The following is a 19,440-nucleotide window of genomic DNA, read 5'->3' as shown; positions in this document are numbered from 1 at the left end:
GTTAACAATGAAAATTAAGATGCTTTATAATCAATATTATTTCCACTTTCTAGTTTACAAGCATATGATCGGTCTACAGGATTTTAGTTTAGCACTGTACTTAAACAAAGTTCTATATCTAAGCATGTTCATAGCCACAACAACCTCAAGGGAAATACAGCCTTAAAGTTAACCATGAGTTCAGATCTTTTGGCAGATGAAGACCAGAAGGGAAGCGTTTTGATCCCTTGTGACAAGCATTTTACTTTAAAGTATGCTAATTGCAAACACTGGGCAGTTGTTTTTCTCTGTACTTGGCCAGATCTTTTGCTGGGACAAACAGGATGTCATTGATTCTAAGGAAATTGCCCCAATTAACATTAGCTGAAAATCAAGTATTAGGATTTCTAATCCTTCATTCTTTTTTTTTGTTTATCTAAAATGTGTCTTTGAAAGATGAACTACTAGATATACCCCTTTAAGTTGCCAGAGCATGAAAATATTTGGTATAAACTTCTCTTTCTTTAGCGTATGACTGGGCAGTTCACCAAACTCCTACTGCAACCCCCTTTTCAGCACAAAGACAAGTTTTCAAGTTGAGTATTTCACAAGGACAGCTCCTAAATTTATCACCATCATTCTGCATAGCCGCTTTGCCATAACCCTTCCTATAAGAAAACACATCCAAACCTTTTAGCACAGCCTTGGAGGATCCCTTGAGGTGAGCTGATACAACCCAGGGTTCGGAGGGAGGCCCCAGTTTGTCAACTCTTTGACCCTTGGAGGAAGAACAAAAGAGAAGAATTAAGGTCTTGTCTCCTCAACAAGAGGAAAGAAAGTTTTGATGGTTTTAACAACTGCAATAATTTTTTAATGACCAGTGTGAGGGTAGTTTGCTTCTACATGTCACTTGTGTGTTAGAGATGTCACGAAGCTCACCACACTACTTTAAAATGAGCTTAAGCTCAGAGGAACCAGTTCTTGAAGCTTCAGGTCTGTTTCAGTAAAGTCTGGCAAGGTTTGCTGCTTCACATGAAGTATCTAGGGTCACGTTCACATCACCTCAGAGAGGCAACTGGTTTTGACACTGTGGTTTCTGTGGCATCTGTCCTGGTTTTGGCTGGAATGGAGTTATTTTTCTTCTGAGTAGCTGCTGTAGTGCTGTGGTTTGGATTTGGTGTGAGAAAAATGTTGAAAAAACCTAGTCTGCTGCTTCCAGGACTTGTGTTACCACCTCTGGCAGTGCTAAAGCACATCACATAGAAGTCCAAGCTTGTTTTAAACACGGTGGTCTCTATACAGTACTGCTCTGCATGCTGTGGACTGGCTTGGGCAGTACAGGACCCCTCATTATACCTGATATTGCCAGCCTTCATGATTGTGTTGCTGTTTCTACATTCCTTGATGATGTCCTCTAAACTTTAGAAGGTGAAATCAGAAAACCGCACACAATGATTTCTACAGCATGAATCTAAGAATCGCAGAAAAAAAGCTGATAAATGTGAACAGAGACCATCCTGGAAGATGTTCCCAGAATGCCAAAGACTGTTTATTTATAGAGCTGTCCTATACCATATGTAGGTCTGTCTCATAGCTTTTGGATTGCTTGGAAATGTCAAAATTGTGTAGATTTAATAGAAGCATCCATCCACAGAGGGGCAGATCCTACCTTCTTGTCCAGGAAAATGATTTTTGGCTGTACAGGAAGCTGCTTCTCGATTTCTCCGTCTGAGGGCTGCACCTGAACTGAGATGTTGTAAGGTCTCACGTACAAGCATGTTTCCGGATGTTGTCTGCTTCCATTTCTTTCACATGAAAAGGAATGTGGGGCAAAAAAAATCAGAAAATTAATGTTACAAAAACACTCAGTGCTAGTCCCAGAGATACTTCACACCCGACCTAGGAACAACATTTTACTTTCTGTTCAGGAGATTTTCTACTTTAGTAAGGCAGGTGTTTGTTAGGAATGGGAGGGAGCACTACACCAAACAATACTGATTTATCTTATCATAGCACTTTGATTCCTTGGGTGAGAGCAGTATGTATGGAAATATGAAGCAGGCATCACTTCAAACAGACAGCAGCACCTAGGTAATGAAAAATCCTTTTGTTTTAATCCCCAGGTTACAGATGGAAAGGTGAGAAAAGAACAAAATAAGTTAATTTTATCCTCACTATTACGTTGGAAGTATGTGGCAGAGACAAGGATTTTATGGATTCATAAAACCCCAAAGTCTTCACTGCAGTGCACTGATAACAGTGAAGGCTGCAAATGCTTCCTGTCCGGCAGAAAGATTTCCAATTAACACCACTGATCTCCTCTAAGAACAAAGTTTCAGTTCCACTACACAAGCACAGCACTTACAGGGCTTTATTGTATTTCTTTATCCTGCCACACCTGTGTTCTTACCCTTCATTATCTGCAAAGTCTGCATGCTGGAATATAGCAGTATACAGACACCCCATTGAAAGGCATTGGTTTTTCCAAGACTGAAATTTAAATTAGAGCATCCCAGGAGAGGGCTTTTGCATTTGAATAAAGAATCAACACTTTATTCTGAGCCTATATCATTTCATTCCCCCTCCCAGTGCTTTGTGTCATTTGGTATCTCTCATATATATATAATTTATATATATATAAAACCCTCTAATCTGCAATTGCAGTGAAGCGGCTGGGGGTTTGGTATTGTCTTGAAATGAAAGTAGAAACGCTATTCATTCAGCTCGAGTTTTTGCTTAAAGGTGTTTACAAACAGAAGATAAATGGAGCCTAAGTTTCCTTTGGTTTAACTTAGTTTTCTGGTTTGGGTTCTGGTTTTTAGGGTTTTATTTTCAGGGTGTTACTATGCGTTACAAACCAGAAACTGTTTATACTGAAGTTGATGGGAAATACTGGTCCAAACCACAGACACTGGGAAGATCAGCTTAAGGCTTTAAGGATACCTGCAGTCTGAAGACTGAGCTCAGGGGTTTAAGTTTCAGTTGTTACCCTGGTTCTTTTCCTTTTTTGTGAGCAAAAGAGTCTGAAAGGCAGTGTTATGTTTGAAATTCATGTCATCAGCACCAATGCATTCGTCTGTACTCTTATCCAGCTCCTTCCATCAGTATGCATCTAGTACTGTGCCTGAAACTCACTGCAGGAACAATACACCAAGTCACACCTGTTTTGATGGCAGAGTTCTGCACTGTCTGTGGGCTCCCTGGCTCCAGCTCAGTCCAGACAAGTTTGGGTCAGTCTCGGCATGGCTTCTGTAAGCCCAAAATATTTTTATCTCTCTCTCCAGCTTCTTTAAAAACCACCAACAAACAGGAAAAAAATTGTCATGAAATGCCCTGACTCCACACCCCACACCCTACATGGTAAAACTGCACTCAGATCTCAGACTTAAAGGAAGGCTGCTGTAAAATGTGGGTGTAGAAAGTAGTTCCCACTCCCTAGGGTGAGCAGCGGCAAAGAAAACAAACCAAATCAAACCAACAATATACGCATGCTTAAACATTAATGTCTCTTTGCAGGTGATTTGAGTCCAGCTAACACAGCACAGAGCATGGTGTTTAGATCCCACATGGTGCCACCTGACTTGCTGTGAGGGAGTCCCTGCCTTAGGGTGCAGCCCTGCACACAGCCGGTTGCGTTCCTGCTGTCAGTGTCAGTGAGGAGGTGGAGGAGGAGAGAGGAGCAGCCTCCTGCTCCCCTGGTGAGTTGTGCTGGAAGGAAAACAGGTTTTCCTGGCATAGCTTTGCCACTGGGAAGTGGGGATGGACAAGCGTGCCTGTAGCCTAGCAAGGACCGCAGTGAGGAGTCCTGCCTTCCCTGTGATGGGCATGAAGAGCGCGCTGTTTTGTCACTACCCTGGGAAGGAGCAGGCTGGTTTGCAATTCCCTGCTGACAGCTCTCAACGGGGAGCGGCTCCATTGCTCAGTGTCTTGCAGCTCTTCTAAATGTGGGCACAGCCAGCTGGTCGTGATACCTTAGTCAGCAGGGACACCAGGGAACCCAGATCCTTTCACCATTAGTGCCAAAGCATGTCTGCTGAACATGTTGAGGCTCTGCAGGAAAGCAAGTGTCTGCTCTTTAGTAGCGAGGATGTTAGAGGTCAGAGAAAGTAAAGGGTCTGCTGCAGGCATAAAGGCATGATTGAAACCTAGGTAGAGAGATCTGGGGCAGAGGGAAGGAGGTCCCTCTGAAATCAAGGAAAGCTGGTAAGTTTAATTATAGTTACAATAGACATTATAATAAAAACAAAATCAACAAAACAACAGCAATAATAATAATATAAACAGTAATAATAAAAGTACTAATATAGCAGTAGCATAGTAATGGTAATCATCACCATCATCATCGCTACTATTATCAGTTGACTTCAAGGGGAAAGAGATTAGACTAAGAGCCTAGGTCAAGGGTCCATTAAAGTTGATGGATACATCTATACTAGAAAACTAAATAATGCCAAAGAACAAGCCTTGGCACTGACTTTTGATCACTTCTATTGTTAAACTATCAGTCCATCACAAACTGTGGTCCAGGGCCAACGGCAAAGTCCAGGACAAATGGTCTGGGAGCTAATACAGTCAGAGAATACTCTCACTTGGCAGTCTGGATGAGGCCACCCTGAAATGGTGGGTGAGAGAATTTAATTCTGTGGACGCAGACCGATCCATATCAATTGGCCTTGGTGCCAGAGAACAGTTCCTGGCATATTTAATTTTCTAACAAACATAGACAATGAAACTAATTGAACAGTTGTCTGGGTATGTCTGCAATGCTGGTGTTATGGCGTCAGTATGTCCTTGGAAGGGGAAGGAGATTCAGAAGAAGTTGTAGAATAAATAATATGCCAAAATGCACCATGGTCAAGCCAAAGACTTGGGTGGGGTTTTGGAGGGTTTTTTTGTGTTGTTTTTGTTGTTGTTGTTTTTGTTGTTGTTGTTGTTGTTTGGTTTTTGTTTTTGGTTTTTTTTCTTGAAAAGATGGTGGTGATTGCTGGTGAAGACAGGCTACAAGAAAGAAGATGCTGTAGTGAAGACAGGAGATAGGCAAGCTGAGGACTTGTGTGAGGCAAAGTAGGTACAGATTCACTGGAAAGGCTGTGAGGAATTTTGCGTCTTTGGGTAAGAAGTACGTTCTCATGTCATGTGGTGATGAAGTTAACCAGACACCAGGTACCTGTGCCCTCTCAGCTGCACTGTTAGGGCTTTGTCTCCCCCTGCAGATTTTATCATTAAGTAATAGAGACAGGGAAAGAGAGATGGGACCATGCAGAAGACCATGAGCCTGAAGTAATTACCGCTTTAAGCAAAAAAGCTCTCCTAAGGATGACAGTTATTTCCACCAATGTCCATCTTTTCCCATATTATAGAAAGAAGTCAAAGCTAGAGGAAATAAACTCCAGTGGAAAGCAGGCTGCAGATTTCCTTGAGAACAGAGAAACAATAAATATATAATGCTCATACCTCCTTGTGAGGACTGAACAGGATCCATGGTGTCAGACATCACTGATGTCTCCCTTCCTTCACATAGGATGAGTCAATAAGGCCAAAATTAAAAAACCTAAGCACATAAATGCACATTCTAGCTAGCATCAGCAGGGAGCTTTGCATGAAGCCGTGCGTCCACTGCCTTTAAGGTGGATGTGTGATGGCAGAGAGCTAACAAGAGATCTAGCAGTGTGAAGAAGTAGCAAGGGGGCCTAGATTGATGGTGACCTGGGTAAGAAACAAGTAACTGAATTGCCTTTGTGGGCAAGGCTGAGCAAGAGAGTTATGCCTCTTTATCTAATCATTGTCAGGGTTTCCTTTCACAAAGCAAAGATGCTTTAGTTAGAAGCTGGATATTTTACAGCTGTTGAAAGCATCAGGTAAGATGGTTAGACTGAACAAGTTCTGAAGAAGAGGTTCAGTGCATACTGTCCTGGAGTATGTATTCATTAAAATACCCAGTCTTTTTCACCAACTTCTGAAATTAAGCTTTTTGGGGCACTACCACCATCAGATTCCCATTTCTCCATTGGCTAGAGACTGTTCAAGCTCCAAATGGCTCTCAATCTAGCTTTCAGGACTTTTTTTTCCCCATTTTACAAATCAGGCATAGTCACAGAGCATGAACACAGCCATCCAGGAACACAGAGACATGTCTTCCCAGTAAGGGCAGTCTTTCCCCTGAGCTCAGACAACCTTCACTTTTTAGTCCCAGTGGCACCAAAAGCTGAAGGCAAGCAGCTGCCTGGTGGATGCAGCTGGAAGAGTCCAGATTCCTGCAGTCTGGAGTGATAAGACACCTTATCACTGTTTACAGAAAAAAGAAAAATAGGGAGACCGGAGGAACTTAATGGATCCACTCAAGGGTGAGGTGGGATCAGCAAGAGCCTTTAGAAGGAGAGGGACAGAGCAGATGTATCAGATAGGAGAGAAACATCCTCCAGATTCATTAGTGACTGCCATTAATTGCTGCAGATGTGTTGAAACACCCCTACTTACAAAGCCACCTGCTAGCAGCAAGGAGCTAAGCCAGGCCTTCTCCGTAACACACTCCCAAAGTTTACTGTCGGAGAAACGTCTTTTATTAAATGTAAACAGCATCCCGCCGGGGGTCAGAGCTTTGCTGCTGCTGCATATCCCAAGGTAATACCACTTTAAGCTTCACATAAACTCTTAAACAGTTTCTATCCTAAAACCAGACCGTAGGTGGTACAGTTTTTTACGATATGTTATAATAGTGCAATAAATCTGTTAGCTTAAAATCGAATCTCCGTGGCCTTTTAGAGAAATCATCATTAAATGCAAGGCCCTGTTAATGATGCCATCCCAGTGAAATTGTTTAATCTGCTAGGGGGGTGGAAGGTCACCAAATGAATTTTTTATAATACATCAACTTGACACGCAATAGGGAAAACTGTAATAGATAAAAGCAAAGGAAAAGGGCACTGTCTTCTTCTGATAGGTCAATAGCAGCCAAGAGAGTCACTCATCCACTTTTCCTTCACTACCGTGCTCCTTTTCCATTTAATATGGACACCCAATTAATACCTCAGCACCATAGACAACCTCATTTTAGGTGAATTATAGCAATTTCTTCCCCCTTCTCTGAAATGAAAGTGATCACAATACATCATAGCATTGTGCGAATTAACGTTAATTGATTCGAGTTACCAAGCATTGATGGGCCACTTCTATAATCTGGTCCTTATTGGGAGCTGGAAGGGATGGAGGGAAGATTAGATTGCATCCTCCGTTGCTTTGACGACGGCGGTCACCTGATGGCTTGTTAGACAGTTGTACGCTTCTATTGCCGGCCCCAGTGGGGTCGTCAGTAAACTGGAGTGATGTCCAAACATCATTACACGCTGCTCCGATATTAAAGCAAAGGGATTAGCACCTTATTGCAAGCAACCTGGATTTGTCATTGTGCTGTCGTTATCCAATTTCCAGATGATAATGTGGCTGTGGCCTGCGGGCATGAGGTCCTACAGCCAAACCAAGGTGTGTGCGTGTGTATATAGAGATATATATATATATATGCACACATATACATATATATACGCACACACATCCCCACAAAGACCCAGCACCCCAAGCCATTTAACCTTTTGCTTGCTGGATTCCTGCTAACAAAGCATGTGAAAGAATTTTTCTCCCTTTCATATCCAACACGCAGCCCCGGTCAGGAGTGTGGTGCGACAGCAGAACAGCTGACCTGGGAGCCGTCACGGCCGTCACTCACTCGAATGTCATGCCAGACAAGCTCTGCTGATAGAGGTGACACTGCTCACACGTTAAATAAAGCAGAGTGAAGAAAGGATCAGTCCCTCAGAGACATGGCTGGCAGCTCCTCTCTGCTGTGTGCATGTGTCATGTAAATCATCACTTTTACTGTGGGTTCCATTAATTGTTAAGGGGGAAAATGGATCCATATGTGATATAAACAAGGCAGGTTTTGTTTGATGGTACTGGGACCAGATCTCTTTCCAGTGCCTGAGAAAGGTGATGAGGAAACTCCTGGCTCCCCTGCATGTGTCCGAACAGCCATAACTTCTGAGCAACACTGAGGAACTTGGAAAAGCTCCTCTTGAGTTAAGCCTCTTCCTTCGTAACTGAGATTAGTATCACAAACCCTTTAATTTCAAAGACCCACACTGGCATGGGAAATATATGGCAGTATATACCTCCTTAGAGAGGGATAGAGACCTGCAAAGTCCCACACTCCTTTTCCTGACTCTCTTCTACCTCTCCATCTTCCTCCTCCTCTGCTTCCTCCTGCTGTCCTCTCACCTTTCCTACCTGCTGCTCCCTTCCCACAGAGGAAACACTCGGGTTTTGGAAGCCCACTATCAGAGCAAGCAGTGGTTTCCACCACGGTTATACTGCGGGTAGGACTTCCAGTTGCCTGAATCTTGTAATTCATGGGTGTCACCTTTGAGTAATTGCCCTGGTTTCAGCTGGGATGGAGTTCGCTATCTTCTTGGGAGCTAGTACAGTGCTGTGTTTTGGCTTTGATGTGAGAACAATGTTGATAACACAGTGATGTTTTTAGCTGCTGCTGGGTAATTTTTCACTAAGTCAAGGACTTTTCAGTTCCTCGGGCCTTGTCAGTGCAAAGGCTGGGGGGGCACAAGGAATGGGGAGGGGATGCAGCCAGGGCAGCTGACCCGCACTAGCCGAAGCGGTATTCCATACCGTGGGGCGTCGTGCCTGGTATAGACACCCGGGGGCTGGCTGGGGCAGGCAGGGTGTTGCTCGGGGACTGGCTGGGCATCGGCCGGTGCGGGGTGAGCAGTTGCGTTGTGCACCCATGTTCCTTTCTTCCTTTCCCTCTGGATGCTATTCTTTCCCTTCCCATTTTCGTTATGACTGTTACTATCACAGCTGTTATTATTGTTCTTTCATTCTTATTCTATTTTAATTATTAAATTGTTCTTGTCTCCATGAGTTTTACATTTCCTTCCACCTCTCCTCCCCATCCCTCTGGGTGAGTGGGGAGTGAGCGAGCGGCTGCATGGTGCTTCATTACCAGCCGGGGTTAAACCAGGACAGTAATACAAACTAATTTTTAGATAGTTTTACCATGCATAGTAAATACTAACATAAATTTAGGTTCAAAGTAAGGCTCAGACTGGAAACATAGCTTGGAGGATTGGTGACTGGTGGTAGACATCTTAACCGTGACACTGCCAAAAGGGTTCCTGTCCATTCAAGCAGTGGTGAAAAACTATCATCTGATTTGCAATGGGAATATGAGCTCCATGGCTGTTGTATAGAAAGGTATTTTGGAGATTTGTTTGAAAAGTTGCAAAGGAAATACTGGCTTCACACAAGGTTCATATATAAAGGGGCAGGCTACTTTGACTGGTTTTGTTTTTTCCCTCCTCAAAAACAGACATTCAGTCTTATGAACAGACATCACTGTCATTAGCAGTAACCTATATTGTGGCACTATGTTCAACCTGCAGGAGTAATTCATATACCTGCTCTGCAAGGTATACTTTGTGCTTATTTGAAACAGTCCCTGAATGAAAAGTGTTTCTGCTTAAGCTGCAATTTAATTCCTCTACCAACCATGGAGAGGGGCCACAAGATATGTCCTCAGTTTCCCCTTTCTGAAGAAAAATGCCAAAATAGCAGACCTGGAGCTAAACATCTACATAGTCAAAGACCTTGTGTAACATCCCTGGTATGACTGTGCCTTCCTGACACCACAAAGCTACTGACCGTTCAGTTTTGATGCCCAATTTCATTTCCTGAATTTTCTGCCAAAAATGCCACCAGAAGCAAAAAATTAGCAGAAGCATTTGTAATAAAAAATCTTCACCTCTGGGATGCAGAATGTCTTCATGCAAACTCTTTTCACATACAAGCCTCTATTGCCACCATCTCCATTGCAGGAAGATGTGTCTGAGTCTGAGTTCACGATGACCTCTTGCTGACAGATCCCACAATGACTCAGTTTCCCAATTTGAAAAGACTTGTGAATTGAGAACAAAATAGTGAAATTCACCCTGATTCCTAAAGTGCAATATGATCACAGTTTTCTGTGGCATGACACTGTTTATACATGTATTAGCCTCCACTTGATTCTCATGAAGTTTCTTATCCCATTGCTCCTATAAATAGCCAATTACAGAATTCTACTTCTTTGATTAGAAGCCTTCTGGATTATTTATGTGTACTTTTCCACAATTTTACTAGACTGATAAGTGAGATGTTGGACAAAAATGGGCTTCAGCTATTCCCAAACTAATAATAAAAAAAAAAAAAAACCCAAAATATAGCTTTGGCCACATGAGAAAAAAAATAATAATCAGGAAAATAGGGTAACGTTGAATGGGAAATGGTGTTCCAGTTCTGTTGCAAGGTTCTTCCCTTTTATTCTCTGAGGATAAACCTTCTTCTATCTTTAAATGCAAATTCACCTCTTAATACTTGATACCCTTTTGTTCCTGTATTGTCATTGTCCATTAGTGTCTAGAACTTCCTCTCTGGTATTTACTCTCCCAACATATTTTCACAAATAGGATGGTATCTCCCCTCAGCCTTGTTTTGACAAGTTAAACCAAACTCTTTACTAAATTATTCTATAAATCTATGATTCTATTTCTTACATCTTTTATGGTATCTTTTATGATGATATTTACACTCCAGTTCCATGATCATCTTAAATGTCCTTAAATGTCTTGTATCTACTCGCACTGAGTTTGTCTTGTTCATATATCAACAGACAGAGTGCCACATGCTATGCAAGCATATGCCCTCTATAGCGTCCCTATGAACATCTGACTTACAATTATGTAAGCTTAATTTTAAGGAGATTTTAAGCTTACAGTTTAAGGTCCCGAGTATCACCTTTTCCACATCTTCGCTTCAGGGCTGTGTGGTAGATAAAACCTTCATAGAGCCTGAAGTGCTGCAATAGCTGCAGCATCGAGGTCAGGATTTTTAGCGTTCTGCCTTTGCCTACCCGCTGGAGAAGCTGGATCCCTGCACAGGAAAAAAGTCATCATCTCCCATTTTTTAGAACTCTGTGCAATTCCATAGAGCAGCCTGCCTGAAACCTGCACGAAGGTTACCAAACCCAAGCATTTTGGAGTTAGGATGAGTCAGAATTAATCTAGTTTGGCCCTGTAACCCTGCTTGCATGTGTATATGCCATGTGACATAGTGGATTAGTTGTACTTTCACATTTAGTTCTCTGCATGGGTTTTGCTGTCTGAATGAGCAGCTCTTTAATGATTTGCTTCACTTTTTTTGCTTGCTATGAGTCTCAAACACTGTTATTGCCTGCACTCACACTGGTTTTCACACACTGCCCCAAACCTTGTTTTTAATAAAGAGAGATTAATGTCTGCAAATTTAAGTTTGTGGCAGGTTAAAGGTCCATCAAGAAGGAGCAAAGTGCCCTGCTTTAGTGTGGGGATATGGACTAAGTGGCTTCTGGATGACTGTCTTTATATTTCTGATTTTGTATAGATACCCACACAAACACACACACCTTCCTTGTTGTGCTCTCGTTTTTTTGCTTTTATATTCATATTGATATTAGACAAACTTTGCAAAACAGAGATTTCTGTCTGTAAATACCTTGCAGTATATATTAATACACAGACATTCACAGGAAAATACACATTCACAGGAAAATAAAACTACCTGGTAACCATCTCCCTGATTCTCCAGCTGTGCAAGACTATAGCAGTCACAGCAATCACAGCAGTCACAGCAATCACCTCTGTCTTTCCTTGACAAGCCAATGAGCCATGCTGCAAGTGACCCTAACAAAGGAGTTAAATTAAAATCATGTAAAAAATCATTTTAAATCATAACAGATAAGTCTTTTTTTTTTTTTTTTTTTTTTTTTTTTTTTTTTAGGGCTTGACAATGTGATATACAGACTTTATTGCCTAGCTAGCCAACCACACAAGGTTCCTCAGGCTCCTTCAGCTTCACTGTCCTGGGCTGCAAAGATGAACACCCAGTCTCTGCTCGTCAAAGATCTTTTTATTGTTGTCTTGATGCAAAAGAAGCCACTAGTCTGAAACCACAAGGCCCAGCAGGAGTGCAGGTTCTGTGTATATCTGACAGCCTGACTGGTTTTTGCACTACTCAGGGGTGAAAATATTTCTGTTTTCCTTCCACAGAAAAAATACACAGGAATATTTAACTTGATCTGTAACCCCAGACCCATTCTCTTTGCCTGTGCCAGCATGTACTGCCTAAAGAGAGACAGATAGACAGTGGGGTTACTACATGTCCCAACAGGAAAACCCTGATTTCATTTTGCCTGTTATCTGTGGCCTTATTGCATCAGAAATGTCAGCCATGAGTAATTCCAGAAAAGCTATGACTGATGGGCAGCAATAAATATCACTGCAGAGGAGCCCAGGCACTAAGGGTGGGTGAGCTCTGAGCTGGTTGGTGGTCTGGTGATGTTGGTATTCTTTTCAATACACATCCCAGGTCTTTCCCTGCTGAGACAGTGAATCTATGGCTTTAAGCTAGCATTGTTCTTTTCCTTACAATAAAGCAGCCTCCTTCCTAAGGACCTCTCCTGGTTCTTGCTGCTTCAGCAGGTTTCACAGGGCATGTACAGATGGGAAGGCAAACCTCAGCTGGAAGAGCAGTCCCCAGTGTGGAGAAGATGTTATTTGCACCTGAAAAAAAGGCAGCCACAAGGTTCCATCCCTGGCACAGAGAAGAGGGTGGTTCTTTCCTTTAGGTGATCCCTGCTTTCCCCACTCCATGATGTAACACCAATACATTGAAGAACCTATAGGTATTGAATAGGGTTCTGGCAAAATCTTTACCTTGTTCCTTTCCCACAGGGTAGCTATTGTCGCTCCTTTTGTTCTGATCATCAATAACAGACACCCTGAATGAGGGGTCTTGTACCTGTCACACTCTGCAGGCTATGGCATGTCTTGGGATGGCACAGAGAGAGGATACTATTTCCTATCACAGGCTGTAAAACTTCCCACAACACTTTTTTTCTGTCCCATTTTGCAGTGTCCAGCATCGTAACACAAATACCCGCCCTGACCGTAGTGATGTTAGTTCTACTGATAAAAAAATTCTCTCTGAAGAGAGTTTGGTGCTGATCTTGCAACTAATAATTTCCCACTGTGCTTAATACTACACCACTTCAACATCCCCTCCGCCCCCCCCCTGCCCCGCTACACCCCCCCACCCCGGACCAACAAACCAAAACCAAACAACAAAATCGAAGATTCCTATGGTCACAGACCAGTGCCCTTAGTATGCGTGCTTCACTACCATAAGCCACACAGTGCCTAGTGGAAAAGTTAAGCATGTGAATAGTAGTTTGCATCACCAGCAGCCAACAGACATCAGGATGGTACAGAGGTCAGTGCTAAATGTTCAGGATATGGTATTAATTAGAGAAAGCAAGTCTTAGACAAATCCAATTTCTTTTTTGTATAGATGGAATATGCTTATACTTGGGTAAGGCTCAGTAGTGCACAACATCAAAAAATAACATTATGCAATATCAAGAGAGTACACACTAAGGTTGCCAAACATCAAATCCCATGTCCCCTATTAAAAACAGATGGGATATTACCTTTTTCATATTTCCCATATGCTTTTAATACAGATTCGGGATCTGAGGCTGAAATACACTGCTGTCTGCTCCCTTCCCAGCCCGGCTCCTCACAGCCTTGTCTGCAGATAAGGGCTGCCATCTGGGCAGTGCAAATAGCGGCTGCAAGAGGCTGAAAAGAGCAAGATGGGACAGAGGAAGGAGGGACAGAAAGAGCTGTTTGTTGCTGTGGAGCAGTAGAAAAATTATGGCCTTTGAAAAGTGAGTCTTGGTACAGAATATTAATAAAAAAATGAGTATATACAAATCTGACCAAGAAATAGGTAACTGAGGAGCTCAAAAGGTAACTCCCACTGGGAAATCATTATAAAGGAGCATCCTGTGTTCTGTGAAAATCAGCTGCAGGCCTGATGCTATATCTGCATCGAGAAACAAATATAAATCCAGTGCTGACAGAATGCAAGGAAGGATTGGTCAGCTGATAAATTATGGAAGGAAAAGTCAAACATGGGCACCTAGACCATGTGTTATGTAGGATCTGGGCAAATAAACAGAGTGGATTTGGTCTTGGAAAGTTAGAACTGAAAAGGAATTACAGAATACAATGAGCAAATAGATGACTGAGCTCACCTATTTCTGTGGAAAAATGGGCTAATGGGATCATTGAATTCTTCCAGTAGAAAATGGGATTTAATGCTACCTTTGCATATGGCATTGGTATCATAGACTCAGAGAACAGCAGAATACCAGCTTGGAAGGGACCTCAAGGATCATCTGGTCCAACCTTTCTTGGCAAAAGCACGGTCTAGGCAAGGTGGCCCAGCAGCCTGTTCAGCTTCCAGCTGAATCTTAAAGGTATCCAGTGGGTAATACATCCTAAAGAAAAACTGTTGGCTTTTCAGACATGCACACTTCAAAAAGGATTCAGAAAACAGAGACAGAGAAGGAAACAAACACTCACCAGAACTCAAACCTTTCAATTTATTAAAAAGCAGACAGCTAAGTGATTTGATTACTCTGGAGGTATCTGGAGAAGGAAGAAGAATCAATGTCCAGAAACTCACTGACGTAACAGTGAAGGAAAGAACACGAAACTCTCATGGGAAGCTGAAGAGAGAGGCTGACAAGAGAAAGTGGCCAATTACTTGTGACAGCAAAAACAAAGATAGCATCCTATGTCTAGGCACACATTCAGGTAGTATTGGATGTGTCTGGTATCTTCAAGACCAGATGGTTTTCTAGAATTTTAGCCAAAAAGAAAGGTCAGTGCTGAGGTATCAAAGTGAAGAGCAGTGGCTTGTATCATGCAGGAGATTGAAGAATAAGATTAAATGGTCTTTTCTGGCCTTAAATTTTAAAAGTATATGAATCAAGGCTTAGACCTACACGTTAGTTAAGGCAACAACCCATCGTTAATGATGCATCTCTGGTGCTACATCAATTTATAAACATTCATAGACTTAATTGTTTAAAATCAAAATCTGTCATAGTCTGAACTTCTTTAGAAACATTGACTTTACCCAGTACCTGACAGTTTAAAGGCAGACTTCCAGGAACTGTGTTCCTGGTTTAAAGCATCATGGACATCTCTGCACTACAGATTCATGAGCACCAACAGATTCATACTCTCGAGTCCAGCTAGTACTTGGGCATAGCTCTGCCCGGGAAACTTGTTTCAGCATGGTTAGTCATATTTCAGTCAATGGAGAACTTGCTCCCTATCTTAATAGGTAGATCAAGTGATCAAATCTCACTGCACTTAAATCAGTATCTGCTGATACTGTGTTTGATACTTACCTATTGTTAGCTTCTGCTGGAAAGAGTAAGGCAGACTGAGTCACCATCAAGGTATCAATAGGCAAGCCAAGGCCTTTCTGGAGGTCTCCAGTCTGATGAGTGTTGATAATCGTTCTGGCCAAAGTCTTTAAGATGTCATTTGTTGACTCATTTCTTGGATGGCCTGGTGGGTCACCAAATTCAATGATCAGCACTCTTGATGGACCAGCTGCATCAGATGGCTGCAGAGCTCGGGTGCTCACTGGTCCTCTCCCCATTTTCTCTGAGCCATACCTGCTGTGAAAGGCTGTGCAAAATGCCATGTTAGGGCAGTGATATTTCTTTTTGCTAGCATTGGCCGAAATCACTTTCAACATGCTTTCACCTCCCAGCACATGATATACTGCTCTGACTTGGTCATGACCAATCCTCAAGAAATCAGCTAATCGACGTATTATACGTGCCTCAACCTCTTCCCCAACAGCCTCAGTTACAGTGAAAGCTACAAGAAGGGAAAGGTCAGCAACTATTTCAACAGGTTCCTTCTCATGGAGCATAACATAGAGAAGATTGTCCTCAAAGCTAAAGTAATTGGTTCCTGCCCCTTCATTCGTTGAAAAAGAAGATGGGGTTGGAGAGACATATTTCCCTTGAATGAAAACACGAAGGCTGAGTGGTTCATTGTAAAATATAGCTAGGGGAAGTCTGGTTGCATTTCGGCCACTGAGGAGGTAGAGTCTGAAAGTCAGAGGGGCTACGTCTGGGAAGCAAACTGTAGTGAGTTTGGTGGATGGCAACACAGAAAAGAAAGTAGAACGATGCTCTTCAGGATTACACAGTGTGTGTGGAGTCACATCACTGAAGGTGTCCATAAAGCTGTCAGTCATTACTACCACTGGAAACAGCCTCTGGCTGCCCATACTGGGGTCCAAGTTTTCTAGGATGACAAGTGCATGATCTGCCTGTTTGCAGAAATAGCCTTGTACTGAGGGCTTGAAGATGCACATGCTGTCATCTCTGTAAATTCCTAGAAAAGAACAGAAGGACATAGGGTAAAAAAAAAAAAAAAAGAAAAAAGTAAATTAATTGTTTCAGACATCATCTCAGGATTTTATAGTATGGCTGGTTATTTTCCCATTCAGTGCTCCAAGTCATTTTTGCTGGTACTAAAATTTTACATTCTTAAGAAAAGCCTGGACACTAAGGGATACTAAAGAAGTAGAAACCGCAACTACCTCAGCATGTCCTTGAGCTGAAAATTAGCCGAAGACTGCTAATAATGAAAGAGAAACATCACATACACTTACCTTATTCTTTCTAGATAACAAATTATGGTCACTGTTGAAAGAGCAGGCTCTCTAGATGGACCTTTGGTCTGACCCAGCACTATGTCCCTATGTCCTTGTGTCTTCTACATTTCTCTGGTCCTAAGCCTGAAGCAGGGTAACAAATCAGGGCACGAGTGCAGGTCCTTGGAAAGGTAATTTAACTCTACTCGAAGGCATCTCATCCCACTCACAGGGATTGTATTGCAAACAAATAAAAGGGAAAGGACCAGAACATCATTAATCTACTCCTGTGGTCAACCATCTGACTGACTTTCAGACCTAGAAGAAAGCACCAGATTCAGACACCTACAAATAACTGGGACCGTTACATGTGCTTCAGGTGTCCCATTGCAGTCAGTGGAGATCTGGAGTTTAAATTTTTTGCCCACAGTCAGGCGTCTAGTATCACATGGGATGCCCTGAGTTATCTTATACATGTGACAGGATATAAGAAGACCTGTGTCCCTCAAGGGTGCAGCTGGAGGTCTGGTGGGGCACCCCACAGCACCTGAAATTACACTAGATGCACATTTATGGTAACGGAAACACCTTGAATTCCTCAGCCATCAATACAGACAAAGCAGTTTAGAAAGTGACAAAGTTCACCCTAAAATACTCCTGTTTTTTCAGCTGGATCATCCTTGAACTTTAATGACCAGAGGTAGGATCCTGTGACTTAAACACAAGTACATAATGTCACCTGGAGTTCTTTGGGTACCTACATCATCTATAGATATGGCACATAATCCACAGGAGTGCAAAAGTCACTGTAGATAACACTTGAATTATTCCTTCACTGAATATAACAGGAGCTAAGACACTTCCATGTATGTCAGGATTTGCCACCAAATCCCATCCGAAGTGTTTGTGGAGACAAGTCAAGAGGATCCTGTTACAGACACTCTACACTGAAGAGATGCAATCCGTACAGTCTTCTGAGTTAGGGTACGCTCCATCTGACCAAATATAGGTCTCTGCTTTAAGACGAGAGAAATTGTGCCCCAGGTTGTAATGATGAGATCATTACTGATTTTATATAAAGAGAGAATAAAAGTAAATGAGTTCAGATACAGGCACCAAAACCATAAACATTTCTGCCTGGAGCATCTTAGGAAAAGATGCATGTTTCTGTTTTTCCTTCCTCTCTTCAAAATAAAATCAGAGGAGGAATTTTCTGCCGTAGCCAGCTGTAATCCTCCTTCCCTCACCAAGCCTGATCCTTCCCCAGTCAGCTGTGCTCACGAACATGTTAGGCAAAGCATGGCCGATGTCTAAACGATCCCTGCACTCCTCATTCAGCAGCTTTGGGGACATGTGTGCAGAACAGCAGTGCCTGGTGCTAATGGTAAAAAGAAAGGGACAGCAACATCCTTGAGGGTCACAAACTTTTTGATAACTAAAAGACCATTCTCCTTATCAAGGAAGCATGATGTGAAACTCGCTGCTGGAAAGAAATAGCAGATTCCTGAAAAAGAAACAAACTATGAGAAATTATCTTGGGCTCTGCTTATAGTTCCCCCTCAATGCCTGGATCCTGTGGACACTTACCTACTATTTATTTCAAGGGGATTCCTCATGTGCAGACTATGGTCTGTGAGCATTTCCCGGAATGAGCTCTCACTCCGCACATCGCCAAGGAGAGCAATGAAATTACATAAATGTCAAGCTCTGTTCGGGGGGGACAGCCAAGTGAGACAGGATCTGTGCAAAAAACCCTACTTTTAGACACCAGTTTACCATTTTCTTTCCCTTTTTCTTGCTTTTTCATATTTTTTTGGTGTTTTTTTTTCTTTTTTTGATTTAGTTTGTTGTGTTGGGGTGTTTTTTTGGTTTTTTTTTTTTTTTTTGTTGCTTTATCAGTGTCAGTATTTTGCTATCAGCATGTGCTAGGGGCAAAGGGAGAGAGCGAGGCAACTGCGTTCAGAAGCAGAAGTGGAAACACTGCACACGGAGATGTTCAGCATTGTCCTGGGGCGCGAGGAGGATGCACCCTGCGGCAGGCAGCCAGCCCACGAAGGCTGACAGATCTCATTGTCTGCTCTCCCGGAAACATCCCATCTCTCCCTGCTGATATTTCTCTTGTCTACAAATGGGGTTTGCTAATGTTTTGTGATTTCCCAGGACTTTCCTTTGCCCTGCCTGCCTTGCAAACTGGGTTTGCTGGGTTTCCTGCGCACACACACGTGCACATGGACACACACGCATCGTTGCTTGTCTCCTTCCAAATGGCCTTATCTGCCAGTCACAATTTCTGCAGCCTGCAATTTCGATCACTTTTAAATGAAACCCATGCTGGCCTTAGTAATCATAATGTCATTTACAATTTACCACAAAACACGTTTATTCAGTTAGTAGCACACTGGAGAAAGAGAACTCCATATGAACTCGTCACTGAAGCCCTAATCTGATTATTTCCTCATGAAAATCCAAGCAGGGGTGCTTGTAAGAGGGGTCTGAGAGGAGAAGGAAAAAGTGAGTCCTGGCCACAGCTGACTCTCATAATCAATGAGAATAGATAAGTGACACGGCGTGTCAGGGCCAGCAGCTAATCTGCCCCGGGGCTTTCCTCTAAAAAAGGCCAGAGTGGACAGGACTTAATAAATACTGAGTGACCACTGAATATTGAGCTGACATGTGCTATTTACATTGGCAATGAACAATAACAGTGATAAATTCCAGAAGCATCCCCCCGCAATGGGTGAAATTAGATTAAACAGGTCCTATTTGTGTGTGCGTGCGTGTGTGTGTGTGCATTTGCACATACACGTGTGTGAGAGGGGGGAAAAAAGGGGGGGACAGGGAGAAAGACACACT

General features: G+C 42.6%; 1 protein-coding gene across 1 annotated transcript; it reads right to left on the bottom strand.

Moving 5' to 3' along the window:
- Positions 1-1,594: 1,594 nt before the first annotated feature.
- LOC308064726 (fibrocystin-like) lies at positions 1,595-16,347 on the bottom strand (the record flags this gene model as incomplete). Its single annotated transcript, XM_080389629.1, has 2 exons — positions 1,595-1,784; positions 15,320-16,347. The coding sequence occupies 2 exons, from the start codon at positions 16,345-16,347 to the stop codon at positions 1,595-1,597; spliced, it is 1,218 nt and encodes a 405-aa protein (XP_080245755.1).
- Positions 16,348-19,440: the final 3,093 nt, after the last annotated feature.

Source organism: Falco punctatus, assembly GCF_963210335.1.
Source record: "Falco punctatus genome assembly, chromosome: 5".
NCBI classification, from domain to species: domain Eukaryota; kingdom Metazoa; phylum Chordata; class Aves; order Falconiformes; family Falconidae; genus Falco; species Falco punctatus.
The sequence above is the reverse complement of the archived record's forward strand: the minus strand, read 5'-3'. Positions and strand labels throughout refer to the sequence as shown.